The sequence below is a fragment of the Coregonus lavaretus genome (assembly GCF_964263955.1).
Source record: "Coregonus lavaretus genome assembly, chromosome: 30".
NCBI classification, from domain to species: domain Eukaryota; kingdom Metazoa; phylum Chordata; class Actinopteri; order Salmoniformes; family Salmonidae; genus Coregonus; species Coregonus lavaretus.
Window position 1 is genome coordinate 20,163,163 of NC_140017.1, and position 26,351 is coordinate 20,189,513.

The 26,351-nt window shown below is 44.5% G+C and overlaps 1 protein-coding gene across 2 annotated transcripts in view; it reads right to left on the minus strand.

The window, feature by feature from the left end:
* Positions 1-25,559, minus strand: part of LOC311106002 (stAR-related lipid transfer protein 13-like) — a 78,613-nt gene extending 53,054 nt beyond the window's left edge. The window contains exons 1-5 of one of the 2 annotated variants that reach the window (XM_084148259.1): positions 25,297-25,559; positions 20,166-21,804; positions 15,029-15,178; positions 13,487-13,657; positions 4,345-4,375 (exon numbers count right to left, since the gene is read on the minus strand). In XM_084148259.1, the coding sequence (XP_084004385.1) occupies positions 4,345-4,375; positions 13,487-13,657; positions 15,029-15,178; positions 20,166-21,605 (1,792 nt within the window). In that variant the 5' untranslated portion in view covers positions 21,606-21,804; positions 25,297-25,559. Of the gene's footprint in view, positions 1-4,344; positions 4,376-13,486; positions 13,658-15,028; positions 15,179-20,165; positions 21,805-22,488; positions 22,574-25,296 lie in introns of those variants that run through there. The other variant, XM_084148260.1, reaches the window with a different exon arrangement.
* Positions 25,560-26,351: the final 792 nt, after the last annotated feature.

Genomic DNA, 26,351 nt, shown 5'->3' on the forward strand with positions numbered 1-26,351 from the left:
CTCCCTCTCCCTCTCTCCATCTACCTCTCTCCATCTCCCTTTCTCCATCTCCGTCTCTCCATCTCCCTCTCCCCATCTCCCTCTCTCCATCTCCCTCTCTCCATCTCCCTCTCCCCATCTCCCTCTCTCCATCTCCCTCTCTCCATCTCCCTCTCCCCATCTCCCTCTCCCCATCTCCCTCTCTCCATCTCCATCTCTTCATATCCGTCTTCTCTCTCCATTTCTCTTCTCTCTCCATCCCTCTCTCATGGAGAGATTTTACAGACGACTAAAATGTTGGTAGAAAGTTCTAAAAATAAGCTGTTCGTTTTAGTTAAAACATTTACATTTTAGTCATTTAGCAGACGCTCTTATCCAGAGCGACTTACAGTTAGTGAGTGCATACATTTTTCATACTGGCCCCCCGTGGGAATCGAACCCACAACCCTGGCATTGCAAACGCCATGCTCTACCAACTGAGCTAAAACAAACCAAACTGTACTTGAGCCTGTTCTTCTGGGAGCTGAGGGGAAAATATTATGGGGTTTAAAAACATTATAGTGGGGCAGAAAGGTCTGGGGTTTAAAAACATTCTAGTGGGGCAGAAAGGTCTGGGGTTTAAAAACATTCTAGTTGGACAGAAAGGTCTGGCATTTTCCCATAGATGCTTGGAGTTTCCTCTCAACATGAGAACATAGCAACAGATATACACCAGATATACAGCGGTATAGATGTTAAAGGCCTTAAACTATGGTCAGGAGATTACACATCAAATACATTCAGGCCACACAGGCCATGGTTCAGAGAGATGAGTATTCATGCCTCTGTCTGACTTGTGGTTCTCCTCACCTCTACCCCAGAGAGCTGACCACCCTAACCTCTACCCTAGACAGTGCGCGTGTGTGGTGTGTGTATACAGTGGGGAAAAAAAGTATTTAGTCAGCCACCAATTGTGCAAGTTCTCCCACTTAAAAAGATGAGAGAGGCCTGTAATTTTCATCATAGGTACACGTCAACTATGACAGACAAATTGAGAATTTCTTTCCAGAAAATCACATTGTAGGATTTATAATGAATTTATTTGCAAATTATGGTGGAAAATAAGTATTTGGTCACCTACAAACAAGCAAGATTTCTGGCTCTCACAGACCTGTAACTTCTTCTTTAAGAGGCTCCTCTGTCCTCCACTCGTTACCTGTATTAATGGCACCTGTTTGAACTTGTTATCAGTATAAAAGACACCTGTCCACAACCTCAAACAGTCACACTCCAAACTCCACTATGGCCAAGACCAAAGAGCTGTCAAAGGACACCAGAAACAAAATTGTAGACCTGCACCAGGCTGGGAAGACTGAATCTGCAATAGGTAAGCAGCTTGGTTTGAAGAAATCAACTGTGGGAGCAATTATTAGGAAATGGAAGACATACAAGACCACTGATAATCTCCCTCGATCTGGGGCTCCACGCAAGATCTCACCCCGTGGGGTCAAAATGATCACAAGAACGGTGAGAAAAAATCCCAGAACCACACGGGGGGACCTAGTGAATGACCTGCAGAGAGCTGGGACCAAAGTAACAAAGCCTACCATCAGTAACACACTACGCCGCCAGGGACTCAAATCCTGCAGTGCCAGACGTGTCCCCCTGCTTAAGCCAGTACATGTCCAGGCCCGTCTGAAGTTTGCTAGAGTGCATTTGGATGATCCAGAAGAGGATTGGGAGAATGTCATATGGTCAGATGAAACCAAAATAGAACTTTTTGGTAAAATCTCAACTCGTCGTGTTTGGAGGACAAAGAATGCTGAGTTGCATCCAAAGAACACCATACCTACTTTGAAGCATGGGGGTGGAAACATCATGCTTTGGGGCTGTTTTTCTGCAAAGGGACCAGGACGACTGATCCGTGTAAAGGAAAGAATGAATGGGGCCATGTATCGTGAGATTTTGAGTGAAAACCTCCTTCCATCAGCAAGGGCATTGAAGATGAAATGTGGCTGGGTCTTTCAGCATGACAATGATCCCAAACACACCGCCCGGGCAACGAAGGAGTGGCTTCCTAAGAAGCATTTCAAGGTCCTGGAGTGGCCTAGCCAGTCTCCAGATCTCAACCCCATAGAAAATCTTTGGAGGGAGTTGAAAGTCCGTGTTGCCCAGCGACAGCCCCAAAACATCACTGCTCTAGAGGAGATCTGCATGGAGGACTGGGCCAAAATACCAACAACAGTGTGTGAAAACCTTGTGAAGACTTACATAAAACGTTTGACCTGTGTCATTGCCAACAAAGGGTATATAACAAAGTATTGAGAAACTTTTGTTATTGACCAAATACTTATTTTCCACCATAATTTGCAAATAAATTCATTAAAAATCCTACAATGTGATTTTCTGGATTTTTTTTCTCATTTTGTCTGTCATAGTTGACGTGTACCTATGATAAAAATTACAGGCCTCTCTCATCTTTTTAAGTGGGAGAACTTGCACAATTGGTGGCTGACTAAATACTTTTTTTCCCCACTGTACGTGGTGTGTTTAGTCACACGCAGGGCAATTTGGGATATGGGCCCAGAGAGGTTTCCTCGGCTGGACTATGTCACAATAACGAGGTAAACTGGTGGTTATGATGACTGGTGCTATGCTATAGTATGTGTTCCAAATGGCACCCTATTCCCTTTATAGTGCACTATTTTTGACCAGGGCCCATATGGTACAGCTGTCAAATATAAGCAGAGAATATCAGAGCTCAGAGTTAGCTTCATCTCTTTACGTCATCATCATCATCATCCTACTCACAGTTATTATCCTGACTGTGTGTGTGTGTCTCAAATCGTACCCTATTCCCTGTATTGTGCACTACTTTTCACCAGAGCCCCATATGTGCTATGGTCAAAAGTAGTGTACTATATAGGGAGTAGGGTGCCATTTGGGATGCAAACTGTGTTTCTATTGAAGACAGATGTTCCGTTAACTATGGTTCTCTTACTGTTTGTGATTCTGACCACATCAGATTGACTTTGACACTGACTTTGGTCTGGCTTATTTCAGCCAAGAAATGGTGCTAAATGGGAAACGGCATGTCGAGAGTCTTGTGGCTAAATATACTGTACGCTATGAAAGCAGAGATGGTAGAAACACACTGTACTAAATTATGACTTCAACAGGACCATGGGGAAGGAAATGTCTTGGTTGTGTTGACAAACAGGTAAATACCACACAAGTTCATAGATTTACAACCATTAGCAGTGATACGTCACTCTAGATTACCGTACCCTGGTATGAGTGGTGATCAGTCACAAAGCTGTAAAGTTGTATGTAAAGAGCATGTCATAAATTACAGCCAGACCACACAGCAGACATTCCTACCTATAGGGGAGATTGATGGAATGTGAACATGGTCTCCTGTACATTATTGACGTACCCCCTATTACCCCCCCCCCCCCCCCCCCCCCCCCCGCTCGTAGAGTTCATGTGAGAGTGGAACCTGAGACTAAAATGGCATCGCCCCGTAATCCCCCAGCTGCACCCATGGCCACATCACGACACGACAAATAGTTCCCTCAGCAGTAACTATGTACTACTAGTAACAATGATCTGGCATGCCTCCTAATTTTAACTGTGTCCCGCCAAGCCAGGCTGTCAGTATAAATAGGCCTTTAAAAGAAGAGCCTGACAGGCTGTGTGTCTGGAGGGACATTCTCTGGACATTCTCTAGACACTGCTGGGGAGTGAAACCTAGACCCTGGCTGGCACAACTGTCCCCATCCGTCACACTCACAACCCCATTGTCTCACAGCAACAGCCATACCATCCTGCAGAACAAGACCACAGCACTAGCAGACAAGCCTTATGTGACTGACTGGGTTTGTTAGCCCGCTGAGCTAAAGCCAGGCATTGGCTCTGGGAACTTCAGGTCTCATGCAAGGTTACTCATCACCCGAGAATGGTTCATCGAACCACCTCTGTTACACTTGAAATGCTCCCTGAAAGACAACAGACCCTGGACTAACAGAGAAGACCCTGGCTAACAGAGCAGACCCTGGCTAACAGAGCAGACCCTGGGCTAACAGAGCAGACCCTGGGCTAACAGAGCAGACCCTGGCTAACAGAGCAGACCCTGGACTAACAGTGAAGACCCTGGACTAACAGAGAACAGTGTCAGGCCAACAGTGCTGAAAGTTAAAACTGTCCTGCAGCGAGGATCATCTAAAGACAATCTAAAGACAGTGGCTATGTCCCAAATGGCACCGTATTCCCCATATAGTGCACTGGTCCAAAGTAGTGCACTATGTAGGGAATGAGGTTCCATTTAGGGCACATGCCAGATCCAACACAGCCTGGTGAAACATGTACACATGAAAAATGCCTTACCTGCTCCTGCATTGGTCATCTTACTGCATATCTGCAGAAAAGAGAAACAGACAATGGTTAGTCACACAACAGAGTGTACTGCAGCCCCCAATACCGCTCTGACTGCATGGCTGTCACAAACAACAACAAAACAGATTGGTTGAAGAATACACAAACAGCTTTTCAAAAGGTTATAGTAATGCCACAGAGGATACATGTATATTCAGAGAGGAGAGGAGTAATGAACTGAATTGTATCCTAGTAATGCCACAGCCATAAAAGTTAAGGGTTAATGACTGATCAATATGGCTGCTGCCTGCTTTACTGTGTTACCATAGAGACCTGATGGCTGGTTCAATATGGACAGCTGGCTAATGTTTGTATATCACTTTAGTATTTATAACATCCACTGTCTAGTGTTATTAGACCAACTTAGACTAAACACATGGCTTTAATCCCAAATGGCATCCTATTCTCTATAAAAGTGAAATACTGTTGACCAGGGTGCACTATAATATGGTGTTTTTCCATTTCCAGTCGCCAGTGTTTTATGTTAATGGCGTCTGTGAAAGCATGGGCAGCGCACCATTGAGGCCATCTCCATTTTGAAGTAGTACATTTTCTTTGTGAGAAGGTGTTAAAGTTCACAGTTAGTGTTTGTTATGTAAATGTACGTTGAAAAGTACCAGTGGCCTGGGCTTGGCCCCAAGTCATGGCAGGTCCGCCGGAGCCATGGCCCAGTGAGACACGGGTGCCGGTCCACGTAGATAGAAACAGAAGTCTGAGTCTTTTGGGCAAAACACCTGGGTAAATCCTCAATGGAAACTTGCCATAAGTATATAGGCCCGTGTGTCTCCAGAGAAAATATGTTGTGATATTGGAGGTCAGCTGGTAGTTGTGCAGCGCCATGTGTGGCTGAACAGGATCTTTGCCACAGCCGGAATAGTGCACTATAAAGGGAATAGGGTGCCATTTGGGACGCAACCATGGTAGAGCAGCCTACAGTGTGAGGAAACACATCAATTACAGAGAGTAGCCTCTGTCTAACAGCAGAGGAATGAGGTGGTTAACAGGTGGAGACATACAGACTCATCAGGCAGAACACTATGAGGTGAAGGGACTGATGTTGTTACCCAAGTATCCCTTCTTATTGACTGTGAGATTCAGCATAACAGGGTCGAATTGTATTATTAAATTTCTGTCCTCTTCAGTCATAGGGTTGGAGAACAGAAGCAATGCTGACAGTGTCTTTCTCAGCTCTCTGCTCTAACCAATCATCTCATCTCAGTCTGCAGACAGAGGAAACTAGGTCTGCATCCCAAATGGCACTCTATTCACTATATAGTGCACTACTTTTGACCCGGGTCCATAGGGCTGTCTAAGCTCTAAACTGACGTGTGTTAACATAATAGATCTAATAACAGGCTCTGACCCACATCTAGAAGTTGTGATGAAAATTAGCCTTCTAGAACTGACAGAAATGGCCCCAATGGAGATACCAGTCTGCCTTTTTCTCACAGGGGCTTCAAAGACTGTCCTAGACATCTATCTGTCCCTCGACAGCCCAGATAAAGTCCTGTTAGTGTCCTTCCATTTTCCTCTTCACTGGTTTAGTTATACCCATAGACTTAGATAGACATTGCATCATTGTATATGTCCCATTATGGCATCGGTGAGAGCATGGGCAGCGCACCATTGAGGCCATCTCCATTTTGAAGTAGTACATTTTCTTCTTCTACTACTTCTATGAGTTGGCAAACAAACAAAGGGTGTACACTGCCACCTATATTGTGTTGTTTGAACAGGTATAAAGCCAAGGTTGGCGATTTACTGCCACCTGCAGTTATGGAATGTTTCCTCATGAGTATAATTTATTGGCTGATCCCTCCATGTAACCTGGATGGAATTATGTGATCCTTCCTTAACCCATAGGAAGTCCCACCCAATTTACTACTTAAAAATGGTGAAAGTCCTCAATAGCGCTGCCGATGCTAAAACAGGCCTCTATCTATCTCTATGGTTATACCACACCGCCTCAGTTCTGAGCAATCACCACGTCGGGTTATGGGTTAGAGGTCAGGGGTCAGGTGACAAGACACAGGAAGAAGACACAGCCCTATCAGGAAGTTACCTCTGCTACAACAACCAAGATGTTTATGTGGACTGACATGTCTGGTCTTTAGTGATGGATAACTGGTCTGGTCTACCTGTCTGCTGCAGTGGCTAAATAAATCAACTAATTCAGACAAAACAAGTGGAAAACATTTATAATCTAACAGGCTATGGGACATGTCCATGCTTTAAAATAGTACTCTCTGAGATGCTGCTATACATTGTAGCTGGCAATGGGATGCTGTACAAAGTTCACACGAGATCTGGAAGGAATTACATAATCTCCATCATGCATTTCTTGACATCCCCAGTGAACAATGTTGACGTTTGTGTTTGACTTTTTCCTGCGTTTCCCAACTCCCCCCCATCCCCCCTGCGGTCTATGTAGAATACACTCCCAGCCCCACACGGAGCCCTGTGGTCTGTGTAGGATGCATCCAAAATGGCACAAGTAGTGCACTATATAGGGAATAGGGTTGCATTTGGGACGGATTTAACAGTCCTGAACACTCCCAACCCCACAGAGTGAAGTCTGAGGTTACCCCACCAATCGTTCATTGTGTTTCATTTGGCATGCGTGACTAACCTGAATTACATTTGTTCACAGCGAAATGCAGAGAACCCCCAAACCCATGCCTGATATTATATAACCAGAACTATAGCTGTATATGACTGCCTCCAAAATGGCACCCTATTCCCTACACAGGCCACTACTTTTGATCAGAGCCCCATGGGCCCTAGTCAAACGTAATGCACTATATTGGGAATGAGGTGTCATGTGGGACCTACGTAATGATTCAGGCCTCTCATCATAGCTCAGGGCAGGGTAGGGTGGATGAGGTCTCTCCACGGCCATTAGTCTTCTGTGGCTTCTAACAGCATATCTCTAGAGACTTCCTCTAGGCCTCTACGCCAAGGCATAGCCATGATCCACAACCCATAACTCATAACATGTAACTACGGGCTGAAATTCACAGGACTGAATCCATCTCTCTCCACAACATTGAGATATTTGTCTCGATTGTAAAAGAAAACCTCAGACCTGCTCTCTATGTCCTGGGAAAATAACCCTTGTTTTACTCTCATAGGATAGAAAGAGATCATTGGGCGACCTAGAAGCTGACGGCTCTGCTACTCAGTCAGATGTGGTCTCAGTAGACCAGCCAGTAGACCAGTAGACCAGTAGACCAGCCAGTAGACCAGCAGACCAGCCAGTAGACCAGTAGACCAGTAGACCAGCCAGTAGACCAGTAGACCAGCCAGTAGACCAGTAGACCAGTAGACCAGCCAGTAGACCAGTAGACCAGTCAGTAGACCAGTAGACCAGTCAGTAGACCAGTAGACCAGTAGACCAGCCAGTAGACCAGTAGACCAGCAAGTAAATCAGTAGACCAGTAGACCAGCCAGTAGACCAGTAGACCAGTCAGTAGACCAGTAGACCAGTAGACCAGCCAGTAGACCAGTAGACCAGCCAGTAGACCAGTAGACCAGTAGATCAGTAGACCAGCAAGTAAACCAGTAGACCAGTAGAACAGTAGACCAGCCAGTAGACCAGCAGATCAGTAGACCAGCGAGTAGACCAGTATACCAGCCAGTAGACCAGTAGACCAGCAAGTAGACCAGCCAGTAGACCAGTAGATCAGCCAGTAGACCAGTAGACCAGCCAGTATACCAGTAGACCAGTAGACCAGTATGCTAGCCAGTAGACCAGTAGATCAGTAGACCAGCCAGTAGACCAGTAGACCAGCCAGTAGACCAGTATGCCAGCCAGTAGACCAGTAGACCAGTAGACCAGTAGACCAGTAGACCAGTAGACCAGTAGACCAGCCAGTAGACCAGTAGACCAGCCAGTAGACCAGTATGCCAGCCAGTAGACCAGCCAGTAGACCAGTAGACCAGCAGATCAGTAGACCAGTAGACCAGCCAATAGACCAGTAGACTAGCCAGTAGACCAGCCAGTAGACCAGTAGATCAGTAGACCAGTAGACCAGCCAGTAGACCAGCCTTATCCGCTGGACAGACAGGAAAACACCTGGCTATATTTAGAACACTGTCTCAATGGGTCACAACCAATAGGAAGACCTTCCATCATGTCAGAGGAGAATTTATCCATCACTGCTGCCTTTCTGTCTAGTTGTGACAACATGGATGTGTGTCTGTCTGTGGGTCTTTTGATGTGTTGACCCTCTGTCTGCCAGGGCCATCAGACCAGCTCCATCCTGCCAGGTTCTGAGGAGGAACTTTTCTGTCTGTGTTAGAAGTGTCAGGTCTCATGAATGCAGCGGCTGTAGTCATGTTGAGACATACAGGAACACAGCAACATGTGCTGAGGAACATTTAAACACAGAACACCGAACACATACCTAACATTCACCCTCACGCACCAAAGATAGAAGACATACCTCACAGTCACTATGCAGTGGGTGCAGGTGGAGGTGGAACCAGAATGTTAAGAATAAAATACTCTTTCCATCTAGCAAACAACTGTGGACGGGAATCTGTATGTCAGTACAACAGGGGTCATGTTGAGACCATCCGAAAAATGGTGACCCTAACCTAGAGACAGGCAGGGTCAGGGGGAACTGCCATAACAACGTCCTGTCAAACACTGACTCCAAACATTCTGAATGCGTTCCAAATGGCACCCTATTCCCTACATAGTACACTGCTTTTGGTCAAAAGAATAGGGTGTCATTTGGGACGCACATCTCTATCAGCTCATAACCTTCCAGTCACATGACATGCTGCAGTAGTTAGTTACCGTGGTCAGGTTATTCTGAGCCCCTCATCATGACAGCAGCAGCTCAGACTCTAACATCAAATTCTGGCCGAGGGGTGTGTGCATGCGTGTGTGTGTGTGTGTGTGTGTGCGTGCATGCAAGAGGGGTGGTCTAGATCCTGGAGTCAGCCTGGGGCTTGTAGGGGAGTAATCCTGGGTTTATCATTAACCCTGGCGAATTACAGAGCCTGGCACACACACACACACACACACACACACACACACACACACACACACACACACACACACACACACACACAAACACACACACACACACACATACACACACACACACACACACACACACACTCACACACACACACACACACACACACAGTGTTTCCCGGCCAGACGTTGGAACCATTGTGCAGTAGTGTGACAGTGGGTTAGGGTTAAGACATTGTGTACAGTGTGAAGGTGGTCTCTATGCAGCCTGTCTGTCTCTGACTCAGACCTTGGTGGTGTTCCGCATGCCTCTGCAGCTTTCTGACTCTGTACTCTGTTCTGAGACTGAGAACCAGACTGCATCAGGACTGGACAGCACAAAGCCACATCATTCTGTTCCCACTAATCTAATTAGTCATTCACCTGTTGACTGTGATCCTGATCCAGACATGGTACCTATACAGACACAGGCCGTTAGCAGGGTTTCCATACAGCTGCCACAAAACGTACCTAGCACCACCTCTCCATCCGACACTTGCTGCATCGCTTCCCTTGCTAAGCCTGTCTAATAGGCAGACTAACACCTGACCTGGGGACAGTAAACCACTCAGCTGTCTCACACACTTTATAAAACAAGGAACAGAAGAGGATACAATGGACAGCTCTGCTGTGGACTTCTCATTATATCCAAACCGGTATGGATGGCCTTTATATATATACAGTTGAAGTCGGAAGTTTACATACACCTTAGCCAAATACATTTAAACTCAGTTTTTCACAATTCCTGACATTTAATCCTAGTAAAAAATTCCCTGTTTTAGGTCAGTTAGGATCACCACTTTATTTTAAGAATGTGAAATGTCAGAATAATAGTAGAGAGAATGATTTATTTCAGCTTTTATTTATTACATCACATTCCCAGTGGGTCAGAAGTTTACATACACTCAATTAGTATTTGGTAGCATTGCCTTTAAATTGTTTAACTTGGGTCAAATGTTTCGGGTAGCCTTTCACAAGCTTCCCACAATAAGTTGGGTGAATTTTGGACCATTCCACCTGACAGAGCTGGTGTAACTGAGTCAGGTTTATAGGCCTCCTTGCTCACACACGCTTTTTCAGTTCTGCCCACACATTTTCTATAGGATCAGGGCTTTGTGATGGCCACTCCAATACCTTGACTTTGTTGTCCTTAAGCCATTTTGCCACAACTTTGGAAGTATGCTTGGGGTCATTGTCCATGTGGAAGACCCATTTGCAACCAAGCTTTAACTTCCTGATTGATGTCTTGAGATGTTGCTTCAATATATCCACATAATTTTCCTTCCTCATGATGCCATTTATTTTGTTTAGTGCACCAGTCCCTCCTACAGCAAAGCACCCCCACATTAGACCAGAGGACATTTCTCCAAAAAGTACAATCTTTGTCCCAATGTGCAGCTGCAAACCGTAGTCTGGCTTTTTTTATGGCAGTTTTGGAGCAGTGGCTTCTTCCTTGCTGAGCAGCCTTTCAGGTTATGTCGATATAGGACTTTTTTACTGTGGAGATAGATACTTTTGTACCTGTTTCCTCCAGCATCTTCACAAGGTCCTTTGCTGTTGTTCTGGGATTGATTTGCACTTTTCGCACCAAAGTATGTTCATCTCTAGGAGACAGAACGCGTCTCCTTCCTGAGCGGTATGACGGCTGCGTGGTCCCATGGTGTTATACTTGCGTACTATTGTTTGTACAGATGAACGTGGTACCTTCAGGCATTTGGAAATTGCTCCCAAGGATAAACCAGACTTGTGGAGGTCTACAATATTTTTTTGTGTCATGCACAAAGTAGATGTCCTAACCGACATGCCAAAACTATAGTTTGTTAACAAGAAATTTGTGGAGTGGTTGAAAAACGAGTTTTAATGACTCCAACCTAAGTGTATGTAAACTTCCGATTTCAACTGTATATACAGTGGGGAGAACAAGTATTTGATACTGTACCAAATATTAAGTTCTGCTTTTCTGATGTATCAAATACTTATGTCATGCAATAAAATGCAAATTAATTACTTAAAAATTATACAATGTGATTTTCTGGATTTTCGTTTTAGATTCCGTCTCTCACAGTTGAAGTGTACCTATGATAAAAATTACAGACCTCTACATGCTTTGTAAGTAGGAAAACCTGCAAAATCGGCAGTGTATCAAATACTTGTTCTCCCCACTGTATATCACTTAAAACGTTCATTCTTGCTGCCATCCTTAGTTCATGAATTACATTTCCCAGCTAATAAGAGGAATGTTGTTTACATTAGTAGAGAGAAAATATATTTAAAATACTTTCTGTAGCTAGCTGAAGGCAGCCTGAATATAAAATTGATTAAATTGAGGTTTTGTGTCACTGGCCTACAAACAATACCCCATAATGTCAAAGTGGAATTATTTTTGTAGATCTTCTTACAAATTCATTAAAATGTAAAGGTGAAATGTCTTCAGTCAATAAGTATTCAACCCCTTTGTTATGCCATGCCTAAATAAGTTCAGGACTAAAAATGTGCTTAACAAGTCGGCAGGTAGCTTAGTGGGTAAGAGCGTTGTGCCAGTAACCGAAAGGTCGCTGGTTCTAATCCCTGAGCCGACTAGGTGAAAAATCTGTCGATGTGCCCTTAAGCAAGGCACTTAACCCTAATTGCTCCTGTAAGTCGCTCTGGATAAGAGCGTCTGCTAAATGACTAAAATGTAAAAATGTAAGTCACATAATAACTTGCATGGACTCACTCTGTGTGCAATAATAGTGTTTAGCATGATATTTGAATGACTACCTCATCTCTATACCCCACACATACAATTATCTGTAAGGTCCCTCAGTTGAGCAGTGAATTTCAACCACAAAGACCAGGGAGGTTTTCCAATGCCTCGCAAAGAAGGGTATTTATTGAGCATGGTGAAGTAATTAATTACACTTTGGATGGTGTATCAATACACCCAGTCACTACAAAGATACAGGCGTCCTTCCTAACTCAGTTTCCAGAGAGGAAGGAAACTGCTCAGGGATTTTACCATGAGGCCAATGGTGACTTTAAAACAGTTACAGAGTTTAATGGCTGTGAAAGGAGAACACTGAGGATGGATCAACAACATTGTAGTTACTCCACAATATTAACCTAAATGACAGAGTGAAAAGAAGGAATCATGCACAGAATACAAATATTACAAAACATGCATACTGTATGCAATAAGGCACTAAAGTAAAACTGCAAAAAATGTGGCAATGAAATTAACTTTATGTCCTGAATACAAAGTGTTATGTTTGGGGCAAGTCCAACACAATATCACTCTTGATATTTTCAAGCATGGTGGTGGTTGCATCATGTTATGGGTATGTTTGTCATCGGCAAGGACTAGGGAGTTTTTTAGGATAAATATAAACGGAATAGAGCTAAGCACTTGCAAAATCCTAGAGGAAAACCTGGTTCAGTCTGCTTTCCAACAGACACTGGGAGAAAAGATTCACCTTTCAGCAGTATATACACTGGAGTTGCTTACGGAGATGACATTGAATCTTCCTGAGTGGCCTAGTTACAGTTTTGACTTAAATCGGCTTGAAAATCTATGGCAAGACTTGGAAATGGTTTTCTATCAATGATCAACAACCAACTTGATAGAGCTTGAAGAATTTAAAAAATAATCATTTGCAAATATTGTACAATCCAGGTGTGCAAAGCTCTTAGAGATTTACCCAGATAGACTCACAGCTGTAATCGCTGCCAAAGGTGATTCTAACATGTATTGACTTAGGTGTGTGAATACTTATGTAAATTAGATATTTCTGTATTTCATTTTTAATAGATTTGCAAAAAAATGTAAAAACCGATTTTCACTTTGTCATTATGGGTTATTGTGTGTAGATGGGTGAGAGAGACAAATCAATGTAATCTATTTTGAATTCAGGCTGTAACACAACAAAATGTGGAATGAGTCAAGGGGTATGAATACTTTCTGAAGGCACTGTATGTAAAGTGAGAGCTAGCTTATGATATCTATACTACATGGTTTCACCCAGATCCAGACAGACAGGCACAGGGTATGCAAGAGTCGAGAGGAGGAGGGAGAGCCTTAGAGGAACTTACGACTGTCTTCTTGGTCCTGGCTCTGGTTCCTTCAGCTGAGCTACGAGGGGCCAAGGTCTTGTGTTGGTCCTGTCTGGGACATTCTCCGGTGTATGGTTCCCATCGCTGCAGCAGTGTACTGTCCTCCTCGTTAAGAGATTGGTTTACTGCCGTTCCAGACACAGCTCCATACTGCAACAACAGCACAACAATAACCGTCAACACTGGATCCCTGTCTGTCTGCCTGTCTGCCTGCCTGTCTGCCTGTCTGTCTGTCTGTCTGTCTGCCTGTCTGCCTGCCTGCCTGTCTGTCCGCCTGTCTGTCTGCCTGTCTGTCGGTCAGTCGGTCAGTCTGTCTCTGGGATGGTCAGTGGCAGGGAACGCAGTCTTCAGTTCCAGTTCTATCGGACAGACAGTAACAGACAGTGACAAGGCAGCCTGTATCATGTGTTAATCGTCCTTTGAAAGGACAATGGACCTTGTAAATATGTCGTGTGATCTCCTCCACCGGCGGCTGGCTGTCGTTAGTTAAAGCTGTCTCAGTGAATGTGTGTTATGGCTGCTGATGTGATGCCTGCAGGCATGTACCCCTCTGCTAACCACTCTGTAACCATTCCTAACATGCTCAATCATACAAACAACCTCCTCTACCCACACAACAAGACCTCTGTCTGTGTGCTGATCACATACAGAACCATACAGGCCTCTGTCTGTTGTTGCCCCCTGCTAACTAACTGCTGGGGTATGTCATGATGCAAGCCTCCATGAGAGGAGTCTTCTGTAGGACCAGAGCTACAAGGTCCCGGTAACAACATCTCCACACAATGGCTGTTTGTCTGTCTCTGCCCCGCTTGGCCCACCACCCTGGCCAGACTACTGCTAGACACACTACACACTATAGCAGCTTTTCTAACAGCCAGCTCCCTCCTCTCACATCATAAAATGGATGCCAGCAGCAGTCAGAGAAGCAGAATCAAAGACAGCCTAACAATGGCCATAGTGTCCCAGACAGACAGCTTCCACTGTATGACAACATGCTGTATGTATATCAACATATATCACAGTTATCCTTATGGCTTATGACGGAACAGTCCTTCCCAGACCTACAAGCTTCTGAGGCTGCGTCCCAAATGGCACCCATAGGGCTTTTGTCAAAAGTATTGCACTATAAAGGGAATAGGGTGCCATTTGGGACTCATCCTGAGTCTAGTCTTCTCTCTGTCTGGGTCAGTGGCTTAGCTAGGTGAATGTATGTGTAATGTACAGTATATGATATAGCAGCATGGACGTATAGTCCTGTTAGACACCTGTTGAATGACTATAACAATAATCCATCAGGATTTCCTCTTCACAAAGCTCTGGAAATTGATTATAGACAGCAGAGAGCATGAAAAAGCATGTGCCATCATGACAGGCTGCAGAGGAATGTATACATTTCCCATATGTATCACTGGTTAGTACACAGCTCGCATTTCAATTAACATGGCCATGTCACCTGCTGTCTGTCTGTGTGCAGTGCGGGGTGTGTGTGTGTTTGTGTGTGTGTGTGTTTGTGTGACTGACCTGTTGTCTGCGTGCTGTGCAGGGTGTGTCCGAGGGGGAGGAGGATACACTCAGAGCCTCCTCTATGTCCAGGTTGAGCTGGTCCAGTTTCCTCATCAGCTGGCTCATAGACTCACACAATGGGGACTGAGGCTGGACCAGGGGAGACTCCTGGAGGAAGAGAAAGTCAGGGGGGAGAGGGTGTGATTAGACAGCACTGGAGAAACCTATAGAGTCTGCAGAAACAGACTATTGTGACAGCATGTACTAAACCAGAGCGTGCAGTTATCAGGAACAAAGTTACGGTAAATGAAATAGGACCACAACAATCACTACTCTGTAGTTGGACAGGAGAAAAAGAAGATCATTCAGAGAGTTACGATGTCATTCTCTGGATAATAATGTTGAAACAGTTCAGACAGTTGGAGAAGGTTATGAGCACCAGGTGACAACTAGAAACTTTAAATACATTTAAGAGATCATTAGAGAAGCAGAAAAATACTTTTATAAATGTCAGAGTGAACATCAACAGCAGTAAACAGTACAGACCACCATAGATGGAAATGTGATAGCTTCACTACATAGTTCTCAGCAGCCATCACGCAGTAACACAGACCTTAACCTCCAGTCCAGATCCTCTAACACTGCTCATGTTTGTCTCTGGATGCATCCCAAATGGCACCCTAGTCCCTTGATAGTGCACTACTTTTGACCAGGACCCATAGGCACTATATAAGGAATAGGGTGTCATTTGGGATGCATACAGAGACAAACATGAGCTGTGTTAGAGGATCTGGAGGTTACGATCTCTCTCTCTCTTTGAGACCCTTGTTGCGCAACAATGTGACTCAGAAGACAAGCAGCCGACAACAAAGCCATTCATTCATTTCCTGGAATTAAACTGTGGAACTGTCATCTGTGTTCTGAGTGTGTCTGTCTGTCTGTTGGAGTCCCTGGAAGGCACTGGCCCCCGGCTCTGTGTTCTGTCTGTTAGGGTCCCCAGGAGCCCCTGTGCCTCCAGCTCTTTCTACATGCTCCTTGGGTGGAGATGGGTGTGACCCTCCAATTGGCCTCCTGTTCTTCCTGCTTCAATGTAGAGGCAGTGAGTCTCTCTCACAACATACAGTAAATAGGTGCGACTTTCCCTCACAATTAAAATCTTTATGCTTTTTTATTCTAGTTCAAGTTAAAGCCATGACGTTTTGGCTGTCAATGGCCTTCATCAGAATGAAAACAAAATGGGAATGGACAAGAAAATATAGGAAATACAATTGGTGAGAAACAACAATCAATGTGGAGACAGGGAACTCACTTAATGCATCTAGAGGTGTTAACACATGTAGAGAATTCCTACAACATAAAGATGTTACTAGTAGGGGGCTAGTGATCAGAGCAGAAGTCAGTCCACCTAGGGTCAGCTGGTTGACCTCTGACAGGGGAAACTCCTCAATCTGTCTGTCTGTCTGTCTGTCTGTCTGTCTCTCTGTGCTATATCTAGAACACACTGTCTCCCACTGTCTCTCTTCTCTCTGACAGCCACACACAGTGCTGCCTGTCTGCCTCGGAATTCCAGAGAACGCTTGAAGCTGAGAGAGACACTAACCATGATTCCTTTCACCTCCATTCTCTGGCCCCATCAATAGTGAGAAACACTGATGCCATGGCAATGCTGTCGGTATGAGACAGACAGTAGTGTTATCTTCAGGGGAAAGCTAAATGTGAGAGGGACGATAACTTCATCAGGGCAAATTGGCCACATTGTAAACCCCAAGGCCAGATCTTTGACATGGTAATGAGGAGCTAAGTGTGTGAACTCTGGGCACCATGCCTGGACCATACCACCCAGTGAGAGAGGCACAGATCACCAGTCAGGGAGAGGGCTGGAGATGACTGGGGTAGAGATGGAGCAGGGTGGCATGTGAAAGGGCACAACGTCTAGGCTAACGGGTTACTCCGCTGAAAAAAAGTTAAAACCAATTCTCTCCTAACTTAAAACCCATACTCTCCTTTCTAGGAGTTACCCGCTAAGTTCACAGGTCTATCGCCTGGTGAGAACAGTCACACCAGTAGAATCCTTTCACTTATAAACTAGAGAAAGATAAACAACATCACAGAAACATGTATATTTTTACAGTATACACAAACATACCATAACCAACTGATTGATGCACCGAGAGAGAGCGGGAGAGAGAGAGAGATGTGTGCATAGGCCATGCAGGATTACTATGTAGCAATGGTGCCCTCAGATGGCTAGTATGAAAAGCTACAGTTAAAATGGACTGTCTGAAGAACAAACATGAGTGCTGCCTGTCAGAGCTCCTGGTTGCGTCCCAAATGGCACCCTGTTTCCTATTTAGTGCACAACTTTTGACCAGGGCCCAGTTTAAACCAGTTCCAGGTATTCCTTTCCCCAAACAACCTTTATGCTCACAAACAGCCCATTCCCAGTGTTGTGTCATACAGCCTGTAAAGCCTGCAAGGGCTATCAGCAGAGACAGTGGGAGTGTTCCCTACCTAACCTCTCCCCTCTGTTTTACTGTATGTTCTTATCTCAAGGGTTAGGGTTGGTATTATATGTTGTTATCTACAGAGGGTTTAGCTGAGGAATGACAGCTATGCACTGTCAGAGATCTGGTGTCTCTGACACGGGTGAAGTTAAACCATAGATTTATGATGTAAACATGATTCATAAACGTCCAGAAGAGACTTTTAGAGGTCAGTAAACCTTGGAAGATGGGGTCACTCATAGTCTGGTAACTAACATTAAACCTGGAGGGATGGGGTCACAGCCTGGTAGCCAGTAAACCTGGAGGGATGGGGTCACAGCCTGGTAGCCAGTAAACCTGAAGGGATGGAGTCACAGCCTGGTAACTACCAAGGTCAGGGGGACGGTTGGGAGAAAACACCACAGAGCTGCTGCACTTGGCTCCTTATTCCTTGCAATGCACTACTTCAGACCAGAGCCGAGGAGTGCACTATAGACATTGAAGAGGAGAATGAAGCTGAATGAAGCTGTAGATACTGTTGGTAATGGGAGACTAAGTTCACTGTTACTGTAATAGACCCGACGTTGCCTGCATAGGAGCTCTGTCAAAATAGGACTGGAGGGAAAGCAAAGGCTGTTTAAGGCTGTCTGAATTCCTGCAAGGCCTTCTGAGTTTTGTGTTTTAAAATGCTGGGGAAAATGCTACAGTGAGGGAAAAAAGTATTTGATCCCCTGCTGATTTTGTATGTTTGCCCACTGACAAAGACATGATCAGTCTATAATTTTAATGGTAGGTTTATTTGAACAGTGAGAGACAGAGGGAAATAAGTATTTGACCCCTCTGCAAAACATGACTTAGTACTTGGTGGCAAAACCCTTGTTGACAATCACAGAGGTCAGACGTTTCTTGTAGTTGGCCACCAGGTTTGCATACATCTCAGGAGGGATTTTGTCCCACTCCTCTTTGCAGATCTTCTCCAAGTCATTAAGGTTTCGAGCCTGACGTTTGGCAACTCGAACATTCAGCTCCCTCCACAGATTTTCTATGGGATTAAGGTCTGGAGACTGGCTAGGCCACTCCTTTGTTGCCTTGGCTGTGTGTTTTGGGTCATTGTCATGCTGGAATACCCATCCACGACCCATTTTCAATGCCCTGGCTGAGGGAAGGAGGTTCTCACCCAAGATTTGACGGTACATGGCCCCGTCCATCGTCCCTTTGATGCGGTGAAGTTGTCCTGTCCCCTTAGCAGAAAAACACCCCCAAAGCATAATGTTTCCACCTCCATGTTTGACGGTGGGGATGGTGTTCCCACCGTCATAGGCAGCATTCCTCCTCCTCCAAACACGGTGAGTTGAGTTGATGCCAAAGAGCTCGATTTTGGTCTCATCTGACCACAACACTTTCACCCAGTTCTCCTCTGAATCATTCAGATGTTCATTGGAAAACTTCAGACGGCCCTGTATATGTGCATTCTTGAGCAGGGGGACCTTGCGGACGCAGCAGGATTTCAGTCCTTCACGGCGTAGTGTGTTACCAATTGTTTTCTTGGTGACTATGGTCCCAGCTGCCTTGAGATCATTGACAAGATCCTCCCGTGTAGTTCTGGGCTGATTCCTCACCGTTCTCATGATCATTGCAACTCCACAAGGTGAGATCTTGCATGGAGCCCCAGGCCGAGGGAGATTGACAGTTCTTTTGTGTTTCTTCCATTTGCGAATAATCGCACCAACTGTTGTCACCTTCTCACCAAGCTGCTTGGCGATGGTCTTGTAGCCCATTCCAGCCTTGTGTAGGTCTACAATCTTGTCCCTGACATCCTTGGTGAGCTCTTTGGTCTTGGCCATGGTGGAGAGTTTGGAATCTGATTGATTGATTGCTTCTGTGGACAGGTGTCTTTTATACAGGTAACAAGCTGAGATTAGGAGCACTCCCTTTAAGAGTGTGCTCCTAATCTCAGCTCGTTACTTGTATAAAAGACACCTGTAACCATTAGAATAACCTACCATTAGAATTATAGACTGATCATTTCTTTGTCAGTGGACAAACGTACAAAATCAGCAGGGGATCAAATACTTTTTTCCCTCACTGTAGATCAATGTACTCCTACACACTCATTCCAACAGAGTAATATATCAGAATGCAATAACAACAAACAGTGGGGAGCAGACTATTGAAAGTGTTTGTATAGCAAAGCACTGTGTTTGTATTGAGCCTTAGTGGAATTCAATAATGGAATACTTTTTGTATCAAGCATCTGATCTAGGATCAGGTCCCCTCTGTCCATGTAATCTTATTCATTATGACCTATAAGGCAGAACTGATCCTAGATCAGCACTCCTACTCTGAGACCCTTGATACATATGGGCCCTGGGCAGGAGGCAGGAAATACACAGCCTGGGGGAGCAACAGTCACATCTCCTCATTGAGAGAATAGGCTGGATTATATTCATATACAATGGATTCATATACATGAATAAACTGTATCTAATGGTGTTAAACTACAGTTAGTACACAGTGCCTAACCCTGACATAAACTTTCAAACACATCTCTACTGAACCATTCAACAAAGACATTAATATTACATCAATATGTGAGGAATATAGGTGGGACTATCTTTACAGTTGTGTCTCTAAAATGCGTCTGTAATGACTGTCAATAAACAGTAGCCTACCTCTGTGCTGCTGCTCTCAGTCTCTGCCTCGTAGCCGCTGTGGTTCTGGTTTTTGGAGGAAGAGGAGGAGGAGCGGTGGGAGCTGGCTGTAGTGTTGGTTGCAGAGCTGACTAGTGCCTCAGCCTGGGGACTCATAGATCCTCTCTTCTTAACTACTTTGTCTCTGTTGCTGCTCCTTCTTCTCCTACTGACCAGGAACTCCCTGCTCTGAAGCAGCTCTGGGAATATGTCATCATCATCCCCTTCTTCATCATCATCACCTTCATCATCCTCCTCTGAGGAAGACTCCCTGCAGTCAGAGCTGTTGTTGATGAAGACGCTGTGGTCGGTGCTAGAGTGACAGGTAGAATGAGTACAAGTGTAGTCTGAGAAGGTGATGGAGCTAGGTTTGTGTTTGATGATGCGGGGGTGATCGCAGAGGCCTAGCCCCGCCAAGGGGGCCTCAGAGAGGGCCAGGGGGAGGGAGGGAGGTCGGAAGGGATCCATGTTGTTGTCCACACTGACCATTAGAGAAGGGATGGAGCTAAAAGCCTCTGATTGGACCACAGAGATAGTGATCTGGCTGACCTCTGTCTCTGATTGGACCAGAAGGGTAGGGATATGTCCATTTTCTGTGGGGACTAGAGGGACGGGGACATGGTTGTTCTCCACAGGCCCCTCTGAGTGGTCCTCAGGCTGGCTGTCTGTTTCTGTCCGCCTGGGTGACTCCTGCTCTAGCTCCATGTCTGTCTCTGTCTGCCTGGGTGAGGTATACCCCAGCTCCATGTCCTCTAGCTGACCAGAGAGGTTAGCATCCAGGGTATGTCCTGATTCTACAGGTCTGTCACTGTCCTCAACCTCCAGGTTTCTCTCTATCCTAGGCGCAAGAACATTGGAGGCAAGGCAGGGGTCCTCAGCTGCTCCTGGAGAAGTGCTGTGTAAATTCAATCCATTGTTATTGGCATCATCAGGTGATGGTGATGTCACACTGCCTGGCTCACTGAGGAGACCTGCGGGACAGACGATCTGGACTGGGTCTAGAGGGTCAGGAGGGGAGACATCAGAACCAGACTCTGCTCGCCCTGCTGGCCCTCCTGGACCTCCAGTAGTAACAGCTAGATCTCCCTCTATCCCAGGAGCTCCAGTACTTTTATAGTCACTACCAGCTTCCCTGTCCTGCTGGGGTGTGTCCTGGTGGTCTAGTTCCAGTTTCGACAGCTCCAGACTTAGAGGTCCTGGCAGACAGACATCCTCACTCCTCTCTGTGGAGCTGTTGTCATCATGAGAAGACTCTGGAACACAGTCTGAGGAGGACTGGTGTGTCTGTGTCTGTGGTTGTGGCTGTTGCTGTATCTGTGTCTGTGCCGGTGGCTGTGTCTGTGGTGAGAAGGTCCTGCCAGGTGATGCTGACATGGCCAGAGACTGTCGCTCCTCCAGAGTAACCATCAGAGCTGTGTCCATGTTGTCTCTACAGTCTGTTACAGTGTGTTACAGTGTGTTACTAGGGAACAGGTAGTCTGGTGGTGTGACTGGTGGTCAGGTAGATCCAGAAGGACTGCTGTCTGATGTAAGCGCTATATGGATTTGCCATGTTCCTCTCAGACCACCTCAGCACCTGGATCAGCAACACCAACCTTCACACGGATCAAACAGCAGATCACTTGAAACAAATAGAGAAGATACAGCATTAAAAACTAACAAGATTACAGCATTAAAAACTAACAAGATACAGCATTAAAAACTAACAAGATTACAGCATTAAAAACTAACAAGATACAGCATTAAAAACAGACAAGATACAGCATTAAAAACTAACAAGATTACAGCATTAAAAACAGACAAGATACAGCATTAAAAACAGACAAAATACAACATTAAAAACTAACAAGATTACAGCATTAAAAACTAACAAGATACAGCATTAAAAACAGACAAGATACAGCATTAAAAACAGACAAGATACAGCATTAAAAATAGACAAGATACAGCATTAAAAACAGACAAGATACAGCATTAAACAAAGAGAGAAGATAACGTTACAACATTAAAAGAACAGAGAAGATACAGCAATATAGAAGACACAGCATTGGAGAGGATACAGATAAGATACCGCATTAAAGAAGATACAGAGAATATACTGCATTAGAGAATATACTGCATTAGAGAAGATACTGCATTAGAGAAGTTACTTAGAAGATACTGCATTAAACAAACGGACAATAAAAAACATTAGTTCCAAGTCATAAACACCTCACAATGACATTGGTCAAAGACTGCCTGCTGTCCTCGGGTTCAGATCCATCACACACATCCATCTCAACTGAAAGAATAGTAATATCTTTACCTTTAAGCACAGATTTACCAAGCTAGTATTTAGTAAGTGTGTTTCATCTCTCCCCTTCTGACTCTCATACTAGCAGTGAACTAACTACAGCTGGAGTGAAGCCAGAGAGTCCAGCGGAGCTAATATTCAGGCTGTGTCCCAAATATCACCCTATTTCGTATATATTGCAGGGTCCATAGGGCTCTGGTCAAAAGTTGTGCACTATGTAGGGAATAGAGTGCCATTTGGGACACAGCCCCAGAGAGGAGCTGCTAGCTGTGAATCTGAACATCTGGCTGCGATCGCAACGTTCAAGTCTGGATCTGTTTCAGACACTACGGCAGTGACATCTCTGCACACAGGAATCTAGCTACTCTCCCCAGCAGCTGATGTACACACACACACACACACACACACACACACACACACATTCCATAACACTCCACTCAGTGTAGGGATCACCAACTGTCTCAGGGTACAAAGGGAGTCTTTTTTCAGACTGCTCTTTCCAAACAAGCTGATAACAAAGTCACATCAGTAACTGCATTCCCTACATTTCACTGATAGATACACTAACCCCAACTGTGAGGTCATGCTACAGCTTAAACACAGTCATGAATGCCTTTGCAACTGTCCTCATATTCCCTGGACAATAACTTTGCCTTCTGTATCTATTGATTAGTATGGTTGATCTGTATGGTGTAATGGATGATTATTTATTAGTATGGTTGATCTGTATGGTGTAATGGATGATTATTGATTAGTATGGTTGATCTGTATGGTGTAATGGATGATTATTTATTAGTATGGTTGATCTGTATGGTGTAATGGATGATTATTGATTAGTATGGTTGATCTGTACACTCTTAGAAAAAGGAGTTCCAAAAGGGTTCTTCGGCTCACCCCATAGGAGAACCCTTTTTGGATCCAGGTAGAACCCGTTTTGGTTCCAGGGAGAACCCTTTTTTTCAGGTAGAACCCTTTTGGGTTTCATGTAGAACCCACGGTTCCAGGGAAAACCCAAAAGGGTTTTACCTGGAAACAAAGGGTTCTCCCTGGAACCAAAAAGGGTTCTTCAAAGGGTTATCCTATGGGGACAGCCAAATAAACCTTTTAGGTTCTAGATAGCACCTTTTTTAAAGTTTGTATGGTGTAATGGATGACTTCTAAGCTGACACACAGCTATGCATGAAACAGCTATGGAGAATCAGAGAGTTGGTTCCCATGTAGCTACAGTACAGCCTGCTGCTCTGTTGCCACACACACACACACACAAACACACACACACACACACACACACACACACACACACACACACACACACACACACACACACACACACACACACACACACATCCTGCTGCCCTGAGAACCTAGCAGCTGCTGCATCTTGGACCATGGCCCTGACTTTAGCTCTTATAACAACTGCTCAAATACACACACACATACACACATACACACACACATGAATGGGCACGAATGCACACACAGGCATGCACGAATGCACACACAGGCACACACACATACATGCACATATACTGTGCCAATGTATCAGAGAAAAGACATGCACCTGGTCTGGTCTGGCAGGAACATGGGGCTTTACCCTTCAAAACCTGATAACTTAAAACCTTTACAGCCAGATGATGACACAACCTCTGGCTAACATCCCACTAACATGTATAATAATAATAATAATAATAATAATAATAATAATAATAATAATAATAATAATAATAATAATAATAATTATTATTATTATTATTATTATTATTATTATTATTACATTAATAAGTACACACACACACACACCTACCCCATTGTGTTGCCCAACAAGTTGACACAAGGGTGGACTACAGCTAGTCAGCTAGTGTACAGCAGATTATATCTTCTAGGAAGTTAGCCCTGTTCTAAACCCACTATGAATCCAGCCTCAAACCATACAGCCTCATACAGATAGGATGATACACACCCACACACAATAATATACAGTAGATTCACATGGAGGGAGAGGAACACAGTGATAACAGAAACATGTGTGCAAGGTTTTTTTCTGCCATTGAAATCGTAAGCGTTTTTCAGGTTACATATTTTGGGGATGAAAAAGTACTTTCAGTGTAAACTTAACAACTAAAAAAAGATATAGAGTATGTAGAAAATATAATGGACCTGTATATATTTAAATAATATAATCTTTGAGAACTAACAATCACCAAAATAAAAGCTAGACAGTCAGGGAAGCCCAGTAATTTCTGGCAATTTTCTCGGGAAGGAAAATTGGTAGATTCTCAAGACAATATTTAACCCTAGTCTCTACATGTTTTAATTCTGTGAAACAGATCCCACAACTGAGGAATTCAATCTATTGTTTCATTTTATCTGAAAAATGTTCCTGGATTTAGGAAACATACAACATTTCAAAAAGGTGTATTGATCATCTATAAACTTGATCTACAAACACAATCAAAGAGTTGGATGTGGATATAGATATAGAGTTGGATATGGGTTACATTTAAAACAGTCAATGAAAGATCAAAGCATGTTGACACAAAACAAAGTAATACAACTTGATGAAGGCAGATAGTTGTAACAGCAGTTTTAACCTCTACAGCTCATACTAACCAGGACTAACAGGTCAGACAGACCTGGAAGTCACAGAGGGAAACAGTCTCAAAGGGCAATGAAAACAGAAAACCAACAGACAGAGAATGGAACCCTATTCCCCTTATAGTGCACTACTTTTGACCCGGGCCGATATGGATAGGGCTTTGGTCAAAAGTAATGCACTATATAGGGAATAGGGTGCCATTTGAGACACAAGTAGAGTCTTACCTGTTAGGTAGAAAACAGTCCTGTTTGTTGTCTGAACAGACAAACTGAGATCACAGCAGTAAAAGACAGAGTCCTATAGTGAAACCACAGTTCTCTTAAGACAAAAGAGAGTGCAGGAGAGAGAGGGACTAAGATAGTCTCTGTCAGAAGAGACAGAGTAGAAGAGTCTCCAGTCAGAAGAGACAGAGTAGAAGAGTCTCCTGTCAGAAGAGACAGAGTAGAAGAGTCACCTGTCAGAAGAGACAGAGTAGAAGAGTCTCCTGTCAGAAGAGACAGAGTAGAAGAGTCTCCTGTCAGAAGAGACAGAGTAGAAGAGTCTCCTGTCAGAAGAGACAGAGTAGAAGAGTCTCCTGTCAGAAGAGACAGAGTAGAAGAGTCTCCTGTCAGAAGAGACAGAGTAGAAGAGTCTCCTGTCAGAAGAGACAGAGTAGAAGAGTCTCCTGTCAGAAGAGACAGAGTAGAAGAGTCTCCAGTCAGAAGAGACAGAGTAGAAGAGTCTCCTGTCAGAAGTGAAGCCACTCTGTGTTTCCAGTCAGCATGTCAAGCAGGTCTTCCTCTGCAGGGCAACTCTGTCATCTCAACTATTCCTCAACTATACCTCTATCTGTCCTCCCTCATGGCCTAGTGGAGGTTAGTGCTGGCTATCTCTATGCATGTTGCTAGCGCTCTGACTGAGCCATTCAGAATATGTGTAAGGGCAAGGAATGTGAGAGTGAGTGTGTGCAGTTATGTGGGAGGTGGAAAGAGGAAAAGAGAAGAGATAGGAGGGGGAGAGAGAGAAGAACGAGAGAGAGAGAGGGGGGGGGGGGAGAAATGGAGTGAGGGAGTGAGGGAGAGGAGCAGTATTTGGTATTTAGCACAGTAAGAGAACAAGGTGATATGTGGTTCCAGCTAACACAACATGTTAGGCTATGAAGACAGAGTGAGCTCATGGCTGTATTGTCACTGGACTCAGAGTGTGTGTGTGTGTGTGTGTGTGTGTGTGTGTGTGTGTGTGTGTGTGTGTGTGTGTGTGTGTGTGTGTGTGTGTGTCATCCTATCTGGATGCAACAGCA